This window comes from Anthonomus grandis, chromosome 7, assembly GCF_022605725.1.
Source record: "Anthonomus grandis grandis chromosome 7, icAntGran1.3, whole genome shotgun sequence".
NCBI lineage: Eukaryota > Metazoa > Arthropoda > Insecta > Coleoptera > Curculionidae > Anthonomus > Anthonomus grandis.
In genome coordinates, this window is record NC_065552.1 from 164,606 (window position 1) to 185,885 (window position 21,280).

Sequence of the window (21,280 nt, forward strand, 5' to 3'; positions counted from 1 at the left end):
TTAGTAAGAAAATACAATCATATTGGAAATATAATACCAATAAGATCTAAGCATTATAAATCTATCAACAACTTAACTTAATATTCTTTGTTTATATTTTTTATGTACAAAAATTAATTCTGGGGCGGAAAAAAGTAGAGCAACTTTTTAAGAATTGATGTTTTTCTTTTAGTAAAAACTGAAATACAATTACAATTAGTATTTTGTAAAATATCCATCATTTTTGATAACTTCCTCACAACGGTGGCGCATAGATTGCAGTAACCTAGAAATTATTACTGGGTCCATATTAATCCAAGCTTCGTGTAATGCATTGAACAATTCGTCCTTATTTTTGTAAGTTTTCTCCCTTATTTTCCTATCCAAAATTTCCTATAGGTTCTTGATGGGGTTTAAATCTGGTGATTGACTTGGCCAGTCCATTACTTGAATATATTGCTGTCTAAACCAAGCCTTTACATATTTAGAAGAATGCTTTGGATCATTGTCCTGCTGAAAAATGTGCCTAAGGGGCATTTTCTCGTCTGCATATGGAACCATTTCATTTTCCAGAATATCTTTGTTCTAAATGTAATGTTATGACATATACCAACAAATTAAAACCGTTATTATTTAACTACGCTTTAAATACGACTACATTAATACGCACAAATTCTTTTAAAGACTTGGGAGTGTACTTTGATACCAAACTGTCTTTCTCATACCATATTGACACAGTAGTCTCAGAAGCGTCAAAATCATATGGATTTATTTATAGAAGCACTAAGGATTTCAGAAATCCAGATGCCATAAAAACATTATATTTTGCATATGTACGATCGCGATTGGAATATGCTTCGGTGATATGGTCGCCGGCTTATAATGTACACATTAACAATCTAGAGCAAGTGCAAAGGCGCTTTTTAAAATACTTATGTTTTAAGTGTGATAATGTATACCCACCTCAGGGTTTTCCACATGATGATCTGCTTCAACGTTTTAATATTTGTTCCCTAGAAACTCGACGAACCTATTCTGCTCTTATGACATTGCATAAATTACTTAATTATCTAATCGATAGTCCGCCATTAGTGTCAAAATTATATTTTTTTGTGCCTCGTCTCAATAATAGACATCATACCACGTTTCATCTCCCTACTCCTAGAACAAATCTACTTAAATTTTCACCAATTTATACCATGTGTAGTATTTACAATAATGATGCTTATTTTGACATTTTCAATATTACAAAGGAAGCCTTATGTCGCTCACTTGAACACTAAGTCACAAGTAACCTGAGTTTGTATTAAGCTATTTTTTGTAAATAATATAGCCATTTCCGTTAATAAAAATTGAGGTTTATAGTCAGCACATTAGGTTTTGATCGTTTTTGTTACTTATTTTCTATGCCTCTTATTACTTTTTATGCAATTTTTTAGTTAGTTTTAGTTAGCTTAGAAGATTTTTGTAACAAGTTTTCTTAGTTAGCATAAGTTATATTTATGTATTTGAAGGTCTTTCCTGCCTGTAGATGGGTATTTATTTACCTGTAAGGCTTGTATTGTAAAATAAATAAATAAATAAATAAATCTATGCATTATCCCATCAATTTTATGAAGTGGCCCCATTCCGAAACCGGAAAAGCAGCCCCACACCTTAACTGATCCACCATCATGTTTTACTGTTGGACAAGTGTATCTGGGATTTAACCTTTGGTTTGCAGGACGTCAAACATATGCTATTCCATCACTTTGAAACAAATTAAACTTTGATTCGTCGCTGAATATTATCTTTTTCCAGTCATTAATTGTCCAGTGCAAATGAGATCGAGAAAAAAGAAGACGGGATCGTCTGTTTTTTTGCAGATAATAAGGGCTTTTTTGCTGGACGTCTTGCAAATAATTTGGCCTCGCATAATCTACTTCTTATTGTCCTTGAAGATACCTGAACGCCTAATTCTTCTGATAAACGCTGCTTTATTTTACTTGAACCCAAAAATGGATCACTCTGAGATATTTTCAAAATTTGTTTATCTTGATATTTATCGGTTTTTCTTGGTCTTCCTGTTTTTTTTCTACGTAAAACATGTCCATGCTTCACATAACGTGAAATTATTCGCGATACTATAGATTTATTCAAGCTAAACCTTCTTGCAATATTGATTCGTTTTTCACCATTTTTGTGACAGTCTATAATTCGTGTTTTTAAATCAACGGATAAAGGCCGTCCTCTAGGCATTGTAAACTAACTTTGCTTTTAATGCAACCGGTAAACAGCTGGAATTAAACTAATATTATTCGATTTGTAAGTTCTAAGAAAAATGTTGCTCTACTTTTTGCCAGGTACACAAATTCTTATCAGTTTAAAAATAAACAAAAATATTTAGAAGGTCAATTCTTATCTGATTTAAGACTAGCTACTTGACCAAAAGTATTGTGGATAAATATCATTGTTATTCCTTTGTTAGTTGTCAAGAAATTTTATTTTTTTTAAAGTTGCTCTACTTTCTGCCACTACTGTATATATAATAACTGGTGATTGAATAATGAATTTTACCTTTGAGGTTCTACGTGCGGTGTGGAATCCTCCTTCGTTTTGGTGTCTTTGGGTTCTTCGATGGTACCGCCGAACACCGCCGCGTGTTGTTCCTGGTAGTCCAGCACGGAGAAGTGCTGCATAAAGTTTCCGGCAGTGGTACTGTTTTGTTGGTTCTGCTGTTGCTGCTGCTGGTGGTGTTGGTTCACAGGACTCGGTTGGGACGAATAGTGGGCCAACGGGCTTTGGACCATGGTCGGGGCGTTACTGTAAGGAGGATTACTAGGCGGCCTACAAATAAACAAAAACACCGTTAGAAATAAATCAATCGCGTCAAGGTTATCAGGCAATGAACTAATTGAGACGTGTTTACCTGGAACTAGGCGTAGAGACGGTTTGTCTGGAACTCGGTCTGGTGGTGGTGGTCTCCGTGGGCCACCCGGTTTCCAAGTCCCACGTGGCCGAAGAAAATTCCAACGATGGAAAATCGTTTTCCAAGAATTCGGGCGTGAAAGCACCCGCGGGGGCGGTTTGCACCTGCATCGCGTTACCGCCGCCGCCCCCGGTGGAGGTAGAGGAGGTTGAGGGAGGGGCGGAGTCCGAGGAGGCGGTCGACGGACCATTCCTGGACGAGGAGGAGGAGGAGGAGGTTCCAGCTCCGTTCACTATACTCGTCATCAGGGGACCTCCGATGCCTCCGCCCGGGTCTAACGTATCGTTATCACTGAAAACCCATGCAAGCGTTTTTTTTAAATAATTCCAAGCATCCGAATTGTACATTTTTTATTGAATTTGAGTGTATTTACTTTTAAGTTGCATTTTAATTGGATAACTATTATCTTCAAAATTTTTCTATTTGTTTAAAAGACCGTCATCGACAGAGCAATTTCACATGAAGTCAACGAGGTGTATTTTTATTTTCTTTATATTTTAATATAACTTAATAACTACTCTTGAAAACACGTCAATTGAGAAATACAGGAGGGGGACGTTTAATTTATATTTGACAATGTTCTGTCAATCATCTCCTTACGTCTAACTAACCTCACATTGATATGTCAAATAGGAACCCGTATCACATTGTAAGCAGAATTAAAATGTCTATTCAAGACTCCAAAAAAAAAAGAATTAAATCGGTTGACGTACAAACGAATAATGAGCTAAAATGCCTGCAAATAACCCTCTATTTATTATTATTGTTTTTTTTTTTAATTTTAATTTTATTACATTTTGTTGTTCACAAGGACTGAACAGTATTATTAACAACGATGTAAACAAATTAAATTAAAAAAAACAATAATAATAATAATAATAAATAGAAGGTTATTTGACATGGAATCAAACCCTGGGGCGTATATCTGATACCAATTTTAAACCTTTTATCCCCTGATGATGGACACCACTGTGTCCGAAACATGTCGGGTATTTTAAAAAACTAAATGTTTAATAAATAAGTGGAGAAAGACTGCAGGATTTTTATTTTACCTTAATCTACGATTCCACTGCAAGTATGGACTATTTCTTCACTATTGAATTACATATATTTTGTGACTAGAATTTCCTACTTTTTTGATATTTTAAATTTATATTGAGAAAGTTCGGATTGCGTTAAAAATATTCAGTTAAAAAGGAAATCTTGAAAAGTTTTTAAAAAAGGTAAGAAACACAAAATGGCTGAATATAAAGCAATAAAGTTCAAATTTAAATGCAACACGGGGACATATGTATTTTTGTTGTATAGTTTGTATGGGGATTTATCATGCAAATTGTTTGGAAAGAGATTTTAAAAATCATAAAAAGATAAAAAAAAAGAAAATTTAGACAATTTGGTTAAAAAATCAGCAACACTCGATCCTGAGTTAAAAATTGCTATTTGTCCGGATAAAATTAAAGAATTAAAAGAAATTATTTAATTATTTTTTGACACAACTTTAGAACTTTCTAAGATAGAAACCAAATTTTCTCATTTAATGGACAGGATAAATAAAATTGTGGATACTGAAAAGAAAATGATCATCATTATTTCTTGAACTTACAACTTTGTTCCGTCAAAGCGGAATGGTTATTTATATATATATTTATATATTATTTGGTTCAAGGTTTTTGCGCTTCTTCCGACTGCATCAAAATTCGGTGCAGTACTGCTTGCGTGATGCGTGCGATTCTTCTCGGATTTTTCTTTATTAGGTCTTGTGTTTAAATATAATTAACATGAGCTTTATTGGTTTTAAATTTGAATCTTATTCTAATTATTTGCGCCGCCTTTTATCGCGTCATAATGAAACAGCCTTATTCTTTGACCGAGAAGAATCGCACGCATCACCAAGTAGTACTGCACCGAATTTTGATGCAGTCGGAAGAAGTGCAAAAACCTTGAACCAAATAGGTTGCTCTCGTATACACACATATTTTTTCGCGAGTGAATTCCAAAGACATAAAGTGCCGGCACGCCTTTAAGCAAAATAACCCTCCGGAGGTGAACCTGTGGGACAAGCAGTTTGAATTGGATAGAAAAAGAAGCGACAGCAAGGTAGGCCACCACTTTAATAGGGTTGTCTTAACCGTCGTAATATTTCATTCCACCTATAAAAATACAGTCCACTATTCTAATTTTACCCCCCAAAATTCAAACTTCATTCACCCTCAAATACATCAGATAGATGCTAATTTTGAAGAATTAAATACCTTATTAAATCCAACACATTCACAAATTGATTCTAACAATAACCATAGTGAATGAAATTTTAATCCGATCATTAAAAGTTAATGTTTAAAAGAAAAAAAAATGTAAACTCACCCGATAATCGAATGCGTGGCCATAATAAAATCGGCGTCGCTGGTCCCGTGCGGGTTCGTCTTAAAGAATTTCGATTTCGTCTGTACCGGCACCAACTTGTCGGGCATAATCTGGATCCGGTAAACGGCACTGATCGACGTCCCGGCGCCGAGCGTCTCTTTAAGGTGCTGCGTCACCTTAGGCGCGTCCTGCGACGGCACCAAGTCGCGCAACACGCGACCCTTGAAGTCTTTGCGGAGCGCCTGCGCGACGCACTCGCTCGTCACTCCCGACGTGTCCACCCCGATTATTTTCCCGCTCGTGTCCAGTTTCGTGGTGAATTGCTCGAAGTAGCAGGACGCCTTGTCGCGGTGCGAGATGCGCGACGCGACGCACAACACGCACGGACCGCCGCCCCCGCCGCCCCCCAACCCTCCCTCTTCCTCTGTCTCGTCGACGTCGTCCGCGTCGCCCCCTGACGATACGCTTATGGTGTCGCGCAGCTGCGTTGACGAGATGTGCATAAGCTCGTAAAACGGCACCTGCAATTGGTTTTTTTTTTTATAATATATTTTATAAAAAGTTGGACGGGTATTGTTGATGTGTGGCAGTCTTGATCATAACCATTTTTTAATAATTCAATGAATGAAAATCTGGTTATTTTTGAATCTGCAGTTTGTACAGGCTCGGAATATAAGCCGAATTTGTGACACTTGATTGCACCCGTTCCTTTGTTACGACTCGGCACAACCAGTGAATATAAACCTTAAAATGTTGCTGCTAAATGATTTTGATGGATCAATGGAATAGCGACAAGTTTGACATATAAGTGGTGAATCTCCAAAAAAGGGTTCGTACCACGAACTTAAAAATATACCTGGACTGCTAATGCATATGGCCACGATACTCAAAAATGGCCACTGCATGGTAGCCGCCATTTTTATAGTGGTTGTGTCCTTTTGATGTTGGTCACTCTGAACATTTTTAGTGTTGCCAACAAAAAATATATTAAATAACAATAATGAAGTTGACATTTGACGTGTGAGTATAGCGGATTGTAAACGACGCTTGGGTATATCGTCTGGAACAGGCGATGTATCTTTCTCCTTATTTAATACGTGAATAATGTATCACCATCTTTATTTAAAGGTATTTGGTTCAGTTTCTCAAAACCGAATTATTGTGAATTGTCCGTCTGTGTTGTTTATAATAGAATAATATATTGAGTTGTTGACAGAATAATATATTTTTCTTATAAAAACTCTTTATAATTACAAACCCTCATAAAATCATCTACATTTTGATTCTTATATATGGTTGTACCTATTAATGTGGAAACGCTGTACATGGAAGGAAAGTAAAACTCGTAATAGTAAAAATAGAAAGAAGATAAGTGTTTTTTTTAATTGAATTTCTTAAGTAAATACAAGCAAAAATTTAAATGAATACCATGATTTTCATGGCATTAGGATTTATAAGATTCAAGATTATCAGAATAATAAAACAAATATTTTAAAGTGCACGCATCTATTCCAAGTTGATTGAAACTTTGTCTCATTTTAGGTAAGGATTACTTTCATAAATTTTAACGAAATTCTTAAAGAAGTACCAGAAAAATCACAGATCTAACGCAACGATCTTAAATTCTTACCTTTATGTAACTTTCTATTTTGTATTTTTGTAAACATAACCTCTCAAAAACTTTAGATGTTTTGTTTCCCTACAGTTGGCAGAATTAAAATTTGTCAGAGTGACCAACATCGAAAGGACACAATCACGCAAAATGGCGGCCCTCTACATTCAGTGGTCATTTACTTTTCATTGAATTGACAGTCCAGGTATATTTTTAAGTTCGTGGTTCGTACAAATAAAGTAGGTACGATTTTTTTTGGACATCTGAGGCCGTCAGGCATGCCAATTAAAGAGATTTTTTTTTCAAAAAATAAATAATAAACTAAAAAATATAAAATAAAACAACAAATCTTGTGTTATAGCGACATTCTTGAATTTAGTTTAGAATACGTTAAAAAGGTTTTAATTGCAATGAATTGTGAAATTTTAGGTTAGATTTTATTTTGACATCTGTCACTACCATTGATGTTGGCATCAGTGGTGCCAATCCTAGTGAATTTTTCTTTTTTAGTAAACCACAAAAGGAGAAAGTAAATAAAGCAAAGATCCATGGCTTGTTGAGACCCTTTTGAATTTAATTCAGAAAAGGTTATCGAGATTTAATTTGTTAATATTTGCTTCTATACAAAGTTTTTTATTGTTTAAGTTAAAAAAAATTTTGACACTTGTCAGGATCAATCAACCACCATCAGTGGTGCCAATTGTAGGAAATTTTAAGCCACAAAGAGGAAAACCAAAAATCATACAAAGAATTCTATCTTGATACGACTCTCACGAATTTAATTTAGAAAAACTTAATTGATATTTAATTTTTAAATATTTGTTTTTATATTTCCTTTGCACGATTCCTTTGAATGAAATTCCTTTGCACGATTGTAGATTATATTCTTTTCTGACATGTGTCATCATTAATATCTTTTGACACCATCATTGTCTGATTTTTTTGAGGTTATCAAAGATGTCGTCGTCCGTGGTGCCTACTGTAGATATATTGTAATATTTTTAAGGACATTTTAAGTTACTAAGAAAACATCACCGAGCCAAAGAATCCTATATGCGCACCTACTATTTTTGAAATGGAAAACTGTCAATTTTATATCAAAGGTACTATCACTGGCCAAAAAGTTTGATATGACATTTATTAAGAATATTTTCTTAATTCTTATACTTTTTATTTCATGTAAATGCTTCCAATAGTTTTTGAGATATTGAACTTTAAAGTGAATGTTTACTTTGAAAGTCAAACCTAATTCTTAGACACTACTGAATGAAAAATTCGATATGTTCAAAATTATAATTAACAACAGTTTGAAGTCGAAAAAACAACTGTTGACCATACTTTCCTAATTCCTATGATTTTTATTTCATGTAAATGCATCTACTAGTTTTCGAGATATTATACTTTGAAGCATGTGATCACCTTGAAAGTAAAATCTAATTCTTAAACATCATAGGACAAAAAATTCACTATCTCTAAAAGTATGGCTTGGACTGGCTTAGACCCAAAACAACTTTCCAAGGCATGCTTCTCTAGATCTAAAGCATTTTGTTCCGTCAAAATGCGACCATTGGTTTTTGAGTTTCAGGACCTCATAAAAAGTGATCACTTTGAAATTCAAACTTAACCTATCTCCAAAACTATGAGTTGAAGTGGTTTGCAACCAAAACAACATTTAAAGCACATATGTCAATTATTCTAATAGTCTCAGAGATCTCGGACTTTGAAAGAGAGTGCAAATCAATCGTCACCCTTCTGTTGACCCACCCTCTGGTTCTTCTCCTCGACGGTTTCGTCCAGATCGTCCGCCTTAACTAACAACCTGACGTCGATCGATTTCGATCTAGCGGGAGGCGGCTGCTCGGTGCTGCCTCCCCATTCAATTGTCATCGGCAACAGGTTCGAGTGGAACTTGGCGTGGTCCCCCAAGTGCATAAAATTGTAGATCGCCTTCCCGATGATCTCCTCTTTCGTGTATTTTATGTAATTCGACACGTTTTCGGTCACGTGTTCAACCTAAAAAAAAACAGTACAGAGATAAGGTTAAATAATAAGAAATGAGTAGGATGAACCCAGGTTGTAGAGGGTTGGTCTTACCTTGCCTTCACTGTTGATGACAAACAAGAATCCCTCCAAGGCCTCCAAGAGCAGAGGGCCATAAATATCGTTCGACAATATGGTGGGTCTCGAGGACGATACTTCTCCTTGCTGTACGGGGTCTGAATTATGGTGACTAGCGATATCCTGGAAATTCATACAACGATGTTTGTTTCGAATGAAAGTTCGGTGCGTACTGACCTGCTGCTTAATCCTACGTATTTGGTTGACGGTTTCCTGAAGAATCGCGCACTTGTCCGGCTTGACTGACAGCGAACTCATGTCCGCGAAATTGGCGGAAATAAGTTCGGCCAGCTCCTCTATGTAGATGTTCTCTTGCTCTCTGCGTCGCTTTTCATTGTTGCATTTGTTTCTGGAACAAATATCGAACTACTGAGAAAACTGAACTTTTTATCAAACAAGAAAACGATAATAATAATAATAATAACAAAGTTATATACAAAGATATAAACTTATTGCTAAGGTCTATTACGGCGAAGTCTAGCTTATAGCTACTCTACTGAACCCTATACCTTAAGCTAAAACTAACTACATAACAATTTACATATGTACTATAATTTATATAAAAAAAAGCAAATTATATGTAAATTCGTGAGTTTAGTATTTCATATCAATAAGTACTACACCCTAAACATTATTGCAATCAGATTAGCCACTATAAAACATCATAATATACTACATTAAATATTTAATGTAAGACCTAATTTTTCTTTTAAAAGACACTTCCGGCAAATGTTTCAAATTATTTGAAATCCTGTTGTAAAGCTTCGCTATATTATAAATAAAAGATCTCTCAAAGATAGACGTGGAGTAACATGGTATGGTTATAGAGCCTTTGTCGCGAAGATCTAAGTTAGGTATTTCAGTGCGAAACTTAATTTTTTTGTATAAATATTCCGGACATTTCCTTGCTATTATTTTATAAACTAAAACTATTAAGTGATAAATAAGCCTCTCATCCATTCTAAGCCAGTTCAACTCTCTTAATTTAGCCGATACTCCCTGTTCCCTGCCCCGCAGACCCCCAATTAACCTTACGCAATGATTCTGTATTAGTTGGATACGGTATTTATCTCTTTCTAGCAAACATGGTCCATATAATACATCTGCAAAATTAAAATGGGAAAGCACTAAAGAGTCACAGAGCATCCTTTTCATTGAAGTCGTTAATAAGTGTCTTTGCTTAAATATAAGTTTTAAATTGATAAAGGCTTTCTTTATACACATATTAATGTGTTGAGTGAACCTTTAACTGCTATCTAAAATTAAGCCCAAATTCTTAGCAAAATCGGTGACAATAAGACTTTCGTCATTTAACGTTAATTTAATATTAGGTAATTGTGAGTTTTGTGCCCTGTTTCTACCAAAAAGTAAGACTTGAGATTTAGAAGGATTGAGCTCTAAACAATGTTTCTGTGAGATTGAAAGAAGCGTACTTAAATCTTCATTTAATTGATTTATGGTTTGTAGCAATTGGTGTAACTTACAGGATTTATACATTTGTGTATCATCTGCGTAAAAATGAAGAAGTGCAAATCTAATGTATTTGGCCATCTGTGAAGTATACAATGTAAACAGAAGAGGTCCCAAAATGGATCCCTGTGGAACACCAAATAAAAGCTGTTTTGCATTGGACAATTTACCATTCAATTTTACCCTTTGACTTCTACCTTGCAAATAACTAGCAATTAAGGTGCATGAATGTATATTAAAACCCAGATATTTTAAAATTGCCAAAAGAAGAGTGTGATTTATCCTGTCAAATGCTCTACTAAGAAGGTTAGTGTAGAAAACATTGGCAATATACTCATAAAAGAGCTCAGCTTTTATCCAGCCATTGGGAGAGCAGCCTATTCCCCATTCACTTGGAATATTAGTAGTACTGTCTGCTAGCAATCTTTTGTAAGGGAATACCATCATGGGAGGAGTGGTTTTACCTGCAGCCGAAAAAGTGAACAAAACTGTTACCGTTGACTTTGCTTGACCTCGATCTACTTCATAAACATTTCGTATACCAATGAATGGGAGCTAAAACGTTTTTTGTTTTCGGACACAATTGAAAATTTGTCTCGTCAGAGTTAAAAACCCTTTGGGGATCGTTCAATATGTCCATCACATTTATTTCTTTAAAATGTTCTTCAATCTTAGCAAACCAGCCCTTTATATCCTGTTCGCTCACTGTAGCACTGGCGGTAGTAACTGGTTCAGGTTGTCTTTCAGTTAAAACTGGATGACACTTTAAAAAACTTTTGTACCAACCGTCACCTGGATAATTATCCTTAAAAGGGTTTAGCCTAGGATTTTTTTCCAAAAATGCTTTGACACTGGCCTGAAGGTCTTCCTTTCGCTGAGGAAAACCTTTTCGAACACTTTCTGTTACCCATTCAACTAGGACATTCTCTTCTTCCTTTGTCAATACTGCAGAAGGGCCATGACCAGTTTTATAAAATTTTTTACTTAATCGGAACTGTAGGGTGGCACGTGGTATACCAAATTTTTTAGAAGCTGTTTTTTTTGGTAACCCATTTTTAATTTCTTCTGGAGCTTTTTGCAGGTTTTCTTCATTATAACTTTTGCTACATTTTAGGTCCTCTCTTACTTTAGGCATTTTCTATAAAAAAAAATACCTAAGTAAGTGAATGAGTATCAGAATAGTATTATATATAGTGAGTGCCGCAAGTAGACAATTCACTTCTATAACTTTTTTTGTTTTAAAATTAACAAATTATGACATTTGGTTTGTCTCTGAAAATTATTTTAATTTTATTAGTTCCCATTAATAAATAAGGGCCAGTATGCTTTTGCCCATTTTTAGAAAATATAAAAAAAAAATAAAACCTTACTTGTTAGTTCCAGTTAAATAGTAAGTTATAGAAAAGTACTGAATACCTAGGTACCTATTCCATTAAATCTCAATCTAATTTAGTTATATTTGCCAACCTCGATTATTATTGGCACCCAAAAATACAATCATTGGCATAGTGCCAACAACTGTATTTGGTTTATTTTACTTTATTATGATTTAAATTAAATGTAAATAATTTTAAAAAATGATCATTAAACACAAAATACATAATAAAGTACAAATCTTAAAAATTTAGTTATTGGCACTAGGTGCCAATAACTATCATTTAATCAAATCTTCTATACAGTAATTGGCATCCTAGTAAATAAACGAAAAACGCCGGAAAAATTTGTGCATCATGCATTTTTTAGCACAATAATGTCTGTTTAATTCATATAACTTACATTTACCTTTTTAGTTGTATTACACCTCCTTAAATATCTTATCACAAAGGTGCCAATCACTAAGACTTTAACAATATATCTTAAACACCACAAGACATAGGCTGTTGACTTTCAAAGATGTATTTGAACTGTCAAGCCTGACATGTGGAAATTACCACTGGGAAATAAACAATGTTGCCAGATTATATTAAGATTCGAAGGATTTAAAGATTTTTATTTATAATCTTAATATAACACTATTTGTGAAATGGGTGTCAATAACTACCGGAGTGCCAACAACTGTGCCTGTTACCCTATATTTTTGTACATATTCCCTTATCTGGATATTAAGAATTCTTTCTAAGACCTTAGGAAAAGTAGGAAGTATACTAACCGGGCGTAAATCCTTCAATTCTACAGGATTATTTACTTTAGGAAGAGGTGTTACCAAAGAGCATTTCCATTTACTACAAGTGTGATTCTATACCAATCCAGAAACATTGAATAACTTTAGCATAATAATAAAACGAAACGTAAAAACAAAAAACAAAAGATCGTGGCACTCAATTGGCCGAATTAAAATGTTTAAGGCCGCACGACGAATAGTTCGTTACATCATCGTAACGACGTACACGGTGTCAAAGGCATTGCACAGATCCAAGGACACGCTCGCTTGCCTGCCTCCTCGTTACATTATAAATTGTAGACACGTTAATTTGTATGGTAATGGCGTTGGCAGATTTTTATCCTGGTCTTTGCACATCCGCAATTTTTTTCGTATTTTATATGTTGCGATCCGCTTTTATGGTTTGTTTGGGTTCGTCGCGGGAGCGCATAATATTGACAATATTTGAGTCATTCGTCGTATATATATATATATCACGTTCTTGGTCGTAAATAGCAATATAAATTTAAATTGTGGAAAATTCAGATGATTTCGGTTGTCACCTGATAAAAGGCTGGATATTTTCAAAAATATATTTTGTATAGGTCTAAATTTGAGCATCATTTGTAAAACATACTTTTTTCAAATATCATGGAAGTACTTCGAATCATTACAGAGGTTTTGGATTTTAAAATCATGGGACGTCATTTTAAGAAGTGCAGTTGTTGGAACCTTTGGTGTGACGATTCATTTGCAAAATAATTTTACCACTAATCAAAACTCTTTATTTCTTGCTAAAGATCTTCAGAAGAACATTAATAGATTAATAGAGAAAGTTGCCAAAAACTTGCAAACTGTGTGTCGTAAAAAAAGTTATGATAAAATGTCTTTTTTTCTTTTAATTAAACGACCTGTATATTATTTTACAAAACAATTAAACATGAAGTAGAGTATTACTTTACTTTTAAAATGTGCATGCGGCGTTGCCGGGTAATTAATTTTTTTTTTGTGATTTCTTTTATCTTTTAAAAGGTTAACTAATTACAAATCTAAACTAGGCGAAATTTGACGCAGAGTTAATCTAAGATACGTGTTAACGACTGGCAGTGATATTTTGTCATTTTTGTACTTCAGAGTGTATTTTTGAACGATATATCAAAATTTTTAAATAAGACATCTGATATATTTTTATGTTATTGAGTGTACAAGGTTTTTTCCCATATATTCACCCCCCTCTACAGCGGTTAGGTGAAAAGTAAACAAAAAAAAATAATACAAAACTTTTGGGATTTGATTTTAAATTTTTGAATCGAATATCATTTTTTTTTTTCATTTAAAAATGTCAAATTTTGGCAAATGGTCAATTTTTTCTTGAGGAATACCCTATGTATGACCTCATAGTTAATAAGAGCCAAATTTTCTGCTTTTAAATATAGTATATTGTATAAAATATAGTATATATTGTATAGTTTAGATACTTTTAACTACTTAAATCATTTTTGAAATACCGGGCTTCAAATTAAAAAAAAAAATTATATTAAAGATCTTGGTAGACTGTCCATTGTTACTATTTGACGTTTATTAGAAAACGAATGATTCAGAAGACATTTTGCCCCTTTGTAACATAAATAAAAATGTAGAAACAATGAAACCTTAATATTTAATATTTTTGAAGCGATATTTAATTATTTGCTATATACGACCACCATCGTTATACATAAAATTTATTTATATTTTTGTTTAATTTTTTGTATCATATTAATTTTAAATTGTCTATAATTTTTGTTTGTATAATTTATAAAAGAATTATTTGTTTCCTAGTAAACGTCAAACAATAACAATGCATCGCTTACCGAGTTCTTCAATATTTAATTATTTTAACGTTTGGAGCCCTGGATTTTAAAAACGATTTAATTAAAACTAGTTAAACCATATATATTTGAAATCAGAAAATTTCTCTATTTTTAAATATGAAGCCATATACAAGGTGTTCCATAACAGAAAACTGACTATCTGTCAAAATTTGATATTTCTTAAAGAGAAAAAATTTCTTGACATCAGATTTAAAAATTGTAAGTGAAACCCCAAGAGTTTTTTTTTAACTTTTTACCTAAGCCCTGTAGAGGGTGGTCAATATAAGAAGACCTTGTACCTGGTAAAACACCTTTATTTTGTGTTAAATATAACTTATACCTAAACCGTTTATTTTTTTAAGATATCTTAAGTTCTGTATAATGTAGGCATAAAACGCGTATTTTGGAAATTTGTATCAATATTGCTTGGAAAAAAAATTAAATATTGTTAATGTGCAATTAATTGCCAAAAACTACCGTAGTCAATCTTTAATATGATTAAATCTATTGTTAAATATATGAAGAAATAATAATTAGTAATTATAATTAATAACAATTTAATACTTTAATTTATTTACCTGGATTAAACGAAATTTGAATGGACAGATAGGTAATAACAGGAAGAAAAAAGGAGAGTAAAGGTATGGGAAGTGAGGGTTAGAAAATGGGTACAAGGGAACCAATGGAAGGAGGGAGACTTACTATAGATTATAGAGGTGACGGCTCAAGGGATCTTCTCAAAAGGAAGCCGACTAGCACTAACCACTTTGGTGGAGTGCCGTGGATTCCACAAGGGTTCAATAAAATATAAGCGCCAACTGTTTTATTCCAAATGGATAAAAAATCCCGATCACCAAGAAAACAGGAAATTACTAAAAGCATATATAAACCTATAAACATATACCTATAAACCTATACCTATAAACCTGAAAGAAAATCTCACAAGGAAGAACAGACAGGGGGACAATTAATTATATTGACCCTTGATATTATGTACAAGTGTTATGGTGTAATTAATGAATTAACAATAAAGTAAATATTAACCCTTTACTTTGGCTATTAAATTACAGTTTTAGTGTGAGAGCACCTTAAAACTCATGGGCTCCAAGCAACCTTGTCTAACTTAGAAATTTAGGTTATCTTTCAAAAATCAAAATAAATATAAAAGAAAAGCTTTTGCTTTAGTTCTGAGATACATTGTAACGTTTTATTTTTCTATTCCTTATTTTTACTAACGCTCCATTGATATTTCATTAATTTCAATAATTATATTAATAATTTCAGTCAACTTCTTTTATCGATATTTCTTTAAATTTACACTGTCAATGACACATTACTACTGTAATGCATCACTCTCCTGGTTTAATTATTCATGTTTTCTGTTGACGGTCCGTCACTCTTTTGGTTGGTCTTAATTAATGTTTTCTCTGATTGGCTAATATTGACAGCTCAGCCGAGAGGTGGGATCGTTACTTATTTAGTCGGTACTGGTCCATTTTTGGAGGACTTGTTCCCGTGTTGCTGGTAGAAGCGCACGTAAAAGGCCAGTTTTTTATTTCCGAAGTTTGTGAAGCAGGAAGTGGCCAATATGGTTTGTAATTTATAGTCCTTAATCTTGTTCCTTTAGAGAACCCTTTATTTCATAATTTTAGTGCAGGATGCCCAACATTTTAATGGATAGATAATGAAACTTAGCGAGGTGAGTGTGTCACGTTTTGAACGCCATTCATTTTTATTAACAGTAAATACAATGGCAACCGTTGTTTTAGGGTATTACTTTTCCGTTTTCCTCTTTATTCTTCTTCAATTGTTGATGGCTGCAGGATTTTGTTTTCCCCGGGAAATTTCTGAAAGCGGTGGAGCTGGATCCAGAGCTAGAGCTAGTATTAGAGATCCCCAGTCCAAATAGCTGAGCTACAAATGGCATACATTCACAGCCTCGGTTTTGAAGGCTTGCCGTTCATTTCTTGGAGGAATATACAGGCCAGTTTATACCATTTATTTAAATATTATTAACCATAGATTTGTCTCACTTATTTAAATTTTTATTAATATACTTTTAATTTCAATTTATTGCTACAAATATTTAATCAATATCATAATTTAATACGTCAATTTATTATCTATAATTTTAGTTATTTTTTGTTCAGTATTTTTCCGTACCTTTTTTGATAGTTAAGTAGATATAACTCGGTTAAGGCTGATATGCCTTAGGTAAAAAGGTTCATGGACTTTCCCCTGCGTAAATACATACAAAAAACTTTAATAATTGCAATTTATTTTTCAAGTGCCGAAATCTACCTAGTATAGTGAAATCATAATTTAAATGTTACTTTTGTCAAATTTATTTTAATCATATCAACATTATTCATATTTTAATTCATAATAAATTATTAACATTTAACAGATTAGAGCTGAGGTGTATATATATCTTTGATCTTAATATAATTTGGTTGTATTGTTAAGATATTTTTTTTGCCTCTTTAAATCTACTTTATCCAGGGTCATTTAATTCTTAATTGAAACCTATACACCAAGCCTTTTCCTTAGTTTTGATTCATTAATAAAAAAAAACTAAGTGGCGCCCTCTTATTTAATAGTCATAAATGAACCTTCAAACAATCCCAAATTTCCAATAGTTTTGAGCTATCGTCTGCAAACTCTTGGCAAAATAGTAACACTGTAAAGTTATTGCCACAACATTCAAGTGAATCTATATTAAAAGAAAAGTTAACAATCAAACTTATTACTTCAAAAATAAGTTATGTTGCCCTTCCTGAATATAGTGTCTATATCAAGGGTAAAATCTCATATTATGTTGGTTGGTGCTAAAAGTTCGCGTGAGTACTTTCGAAATAGGCCTATTTATCCAGTTTACAAGGGGATCTATACGGTCTATTTCAATAAATATTACTAATATGCACCTAGTCATTATGAAACTATTCAAAACAACAGTGTAGTAGTGAAATCTAATAATGAGAGTAATAACAATGTAATTTTGAGGTTAGTATTTAGTATAATATACTACAGTAAAGCTAATAAATGTTGATAGGATTTAGGTTTATTGGTTAGATGGTTTTCTGACTGCATGACTCACTATACATCAAAAAACATTAATCAAACCTGGCTCCAAAAGGGCTGCATGATTGAGATGGAGGACCTGGGTGGATCGGTTTAACAGTGAATATCAATGTAGATGTTGTGGACGTTATTGGAGTAGATGAGTGGAGATTTCTATCTCTTATAATAGTGGATAAAAACCATACCGGGGAGAAAAAAAAAGCCTGAAAGTGGAAGAATACTCAGATTGAGGAATCGCCAATAGAGTAAATAGATATAAGCACTTATGGTTAAACTTAACGGTATGCTCGAATCTACTTATATAAAATTACATGTGTAATATGTAGAGTATCATAAACCAAGATGCTAAATGAAAATATTAGGACTTACCAATGGAATTGGCCTATTCTCAGGAACACAAAACTGGACACTTAAACAAAAAACCTTGAAAAAGTTGGGATTTAACTACACCACTTATAATCCTGCACTATTGCAGTATAGCATTTAGTATCCACAAACTAAAATACCCAAAAGGTGAGTTTTGAACTTTTCATTGGAGTAAAACCGGCAAAAATACTAAGAAACAACCTTCTTTAAAGGCTTGTTCTTCAAGACTCCCTAGAGGTCAAAGATTTTCGCGCCAGAAATGGTTTTAGTAGGGATATAGGAGAATGAGCTGGGATCTTATTGACTAGGATATGACTTCTGACATTAGTAAAATCAAAACAATTAAAAAAAAATACTATTATGAGTTTCATCATAAGGGTTGAAAATTATTGATATCAAAAACAGAATTAATATTGAAATGATAACACTGTTTATTTTATTAACTTTAGCACCAGAATAACTTAGAAATTGCCTCCTAAAGTTCTATAATCCAGCTATGCTTTCGCTAACATTTTGATTCATTTTATTTTCTTATTCTTTACGTATCTGAAGAAAATAAACTGTAACACTATTTTTTTCTCTAGTTAATCGATTTATTACAAATATGCATTGTCAACCCTAAAGTTAAGAGTATATATTCGGTTTAAGACACAATTTTATTAATTTTTAAAACTATTTTATTAATTTCATTAGAAATTAGAAACAAGAATTTTTTTTAAGGATCAGTTTTTGTTTTACTCATTACAGATAATAAAAACAGCCATAACTTTCATATTTGTTAACCGATTTTACTCGTTTTTAGATCTTTTTAAAAACAAAGAGATTATAGCATATTAAATTCCTTGTACGAAACTGTTTATTTCATCACTATAGTTGTTGCCACAACTACAGGAAATAGCATTTTTCTTACAAGAGTTCTTGATTAAGTAGTTAAACCTTCAAGGCATATACTGTATTTTAGTTCAAACCCTTTTACTACTTTTTAAAATTTATTTTATTAACTTAAAGCCTATTAAATGATTTATTACATGGGTATAGTTCTACCATAGCTACAGATTTTTTTTTATTTTACAAGAATTCTTGAACAAATTAATTGGACCTCCAGAAATTCTACCTCATTTTACTTTAATATTTTTTAAGTTCTTTTTATTAATTTAAAGCTTATTAAATACCTGGCTTATGGCTGTAATTGTACCAAAGCTACAGAAAATAGCATTTCTCTTACAAAACTTCGTTATTAAGTTAAACCTTCAGGATTTTTACCTCATTTTACATTGAAAATCCAAAGTTTGTTATGTTCTAGAGCCTTTTACAGTGTACAAGAAGAATTCTTCCAACACACTAAACACTATGTTTTGTTAATTAATTTTTAATGTTGTTATTATTCTCGATTAGATTATCTATAGCGAAACACGTGTCAAGAATAAATAAAATAAAGAGTTTTGGTTAATGATAAAACTGACTTGCGATTTTCTTTTAGAAAAACTTACAGTGACGTCGTCTCCTCCATCCCTTTAACTAAAACACTCAAACCGCACTCGTGAGGAGGGTTCGCGATTAAGCTGCAGCAGGCACGCACACGGTGGTTTCACGGTAATTGTTACACATAAAAAAAGAAACGACGACAAAAGTGAATATCAGACGAGTCAGCGTTTTCGATTGTATTTTTTTTTTTGCTTCGATCTTCTTATGAGGAGACGTGGTGCACACTGCACACGATGATGATGTTGATGATGACATCGATATGCGAAGTGTCGACGGGGTAGAGTTTGCAAATTTTGCCTACGTCGGCAAAATTTGCGAATTACAGTTAGAAAGAGAAGGATTTAGGACAATATTTACGTTAAGTTCTTGTTTCTTTTTTTAATTGTAATTCAGTTGTTGCAAAGGACCAGAGGTGTGGATTCAGGGAAAAGAGAACAGTAGCTGAATGTATTCAGTACGTTTTTATAAGGCACGTATTTTCCCTTCAATATTTTCAAAGTTAGCGGTGATATCCTACTCAGCAATGATTGAAAGAACTCGTCTATTGTCTAAAACAGACCTACGTAAGTAGAGAAAAAATAAAAATCCCTATATTTTTGTAAGGTTATATGTTTTGCTTAAAATAAAGCATCATCAGACCTTATAAACTAGTAATAACTCTCACGAGATGACCTGCTTAGCACTAAGGATCATCCCGTGAAAGTTATTACTACTTTATAAGGTCTGATGATGTTTTATGTTAAGCGAAACATGTAATCTTAAAAAAAAAAATATTTTGAGACCGAAACTAAGGGTTTTTATTTTTTCTCTACTCAGCACTGGAAAATGGGTAAAAAGTTAACCTTGAAGTGAATTTTGCAAAAACCCTAAAATACGTGTCTGATGAATTCAGTTAGCAAATCTTCACAAAAAAAATTAAATCTGCATTTTGACTGGTTTTTAAATTATGAGCATTTTTGATTATGATCTAAATTGTTGAGATGATCGTAATAGTTGAGATGAGTTAGGGTCAACATATAAGAACAGCTGATTCATCCTATATGTTGATCTCTCTTCTTGCCCTTATTATATACGTACAAAGGAAAGAGATGAAAGGAACCGATCAACTATCACTTACATTTGAGTTTGCGGTTTATTGTCCGACTTTTTCCTTTTCTGCTTATGGCCGCTAACGCTGTTCATCTTACTCCACGACGGGTCTTGGAGCTCGCAGGAGCCAACCCTGAAACAAAACAAAAATTCATCAATCCCTCTATTTTATTCATGCCATATCAAAGGATTGTTATTACTTATGATCCAGTGTGTATTCTTGTGTTTTTGTGTTTAATAGTGCCTTTTATTCTCCTATTATACAAATCGTGTTTTCGTTCGTTACTTATTGTTCCATATCCGTTGTTTATTTACATTACACCGCATAGCTGTATTATTATTTGTTACCTTTTTTTTGCCGGCTCGAAACCGACGGCATTTACGGCATCTATTGTATCTCACGGTCAGTCGAAAATATACTCTCATAAATTAAGGTTGTGTATTATTTCAAATTAAATACATACACATTATTGGCGCAGTCGATCTTACGGACCTAAATTGTTAAAAGTAGTCGGTGAAAATGTCATCTTTTCTCGGAAATTTAAGTACGTTTGATCCGGAAAAGTCGGATTACGCGATATTTTCCGAGCGGCTAAAACAGTTTTTCGTGGCAAATGGTATAACGGAGGACGATAAAATGCGTGCGACTCTTCTAAATACATTAAATGAAGATTGTTACGTGTTGTTAAGAAATTTGTGTGTACCGAAAACGCCACCGGAAGTGAAATTCCAGGATTTGGATAAATTGTTATTAA

The 21,280-nt window shown here is 33.2% G+C and overlaps 1 protein-coding gene across 7 annotated transcripts in view; it reads right to left on the reverse strand.

Annotated features, from left to right (window-relative positions):
• The window catches only part of LOC126738915 (nuclear receptor coactivator 3), a 139,879-nt gene that overhangs the window by 38,625 nt on the left and 79,974 nt on the right, over positions 1-21,280 (reverse strand). For 4 of the 7 annotated variants that reach the window (XM_050444395.1, XM_050444399.1, XM_050444397.1 and 1 more), the window contains exons 2-7: positions 20,554-20,658; positions 9,018-9,390; positions 8,688-8,936; positions 5,312-5,832; positions 2,888-3,238; positions 2,536-2,805 (exon numbers count right to left, since the gene is read on the reverse strand). In XM_050444395.1, the coding sequence (XP_050300352.1) occupies positions 2,536-2,805; positions 2,888-3,238; positions 5,312-5,832; positions 8,688-8,936; positions 9,018-9,390; positions 20,554-20,658 (1,869 nt within the window). Of the gene's footprint in view, positions 1-2,535; positions 2,806-2,887; positions 3,239-5,311; positions 5,833-8,687; positions 8,937-9,017; positions 9,391-12,293; positions 12,394-20,553; positions 20,659-21,280 lie in introns of those variants that run through there. The other 3 variants (XM_050444398.1, XM_050444396.1, XM_050444400.1) reach the window with 2 other exon arrangements.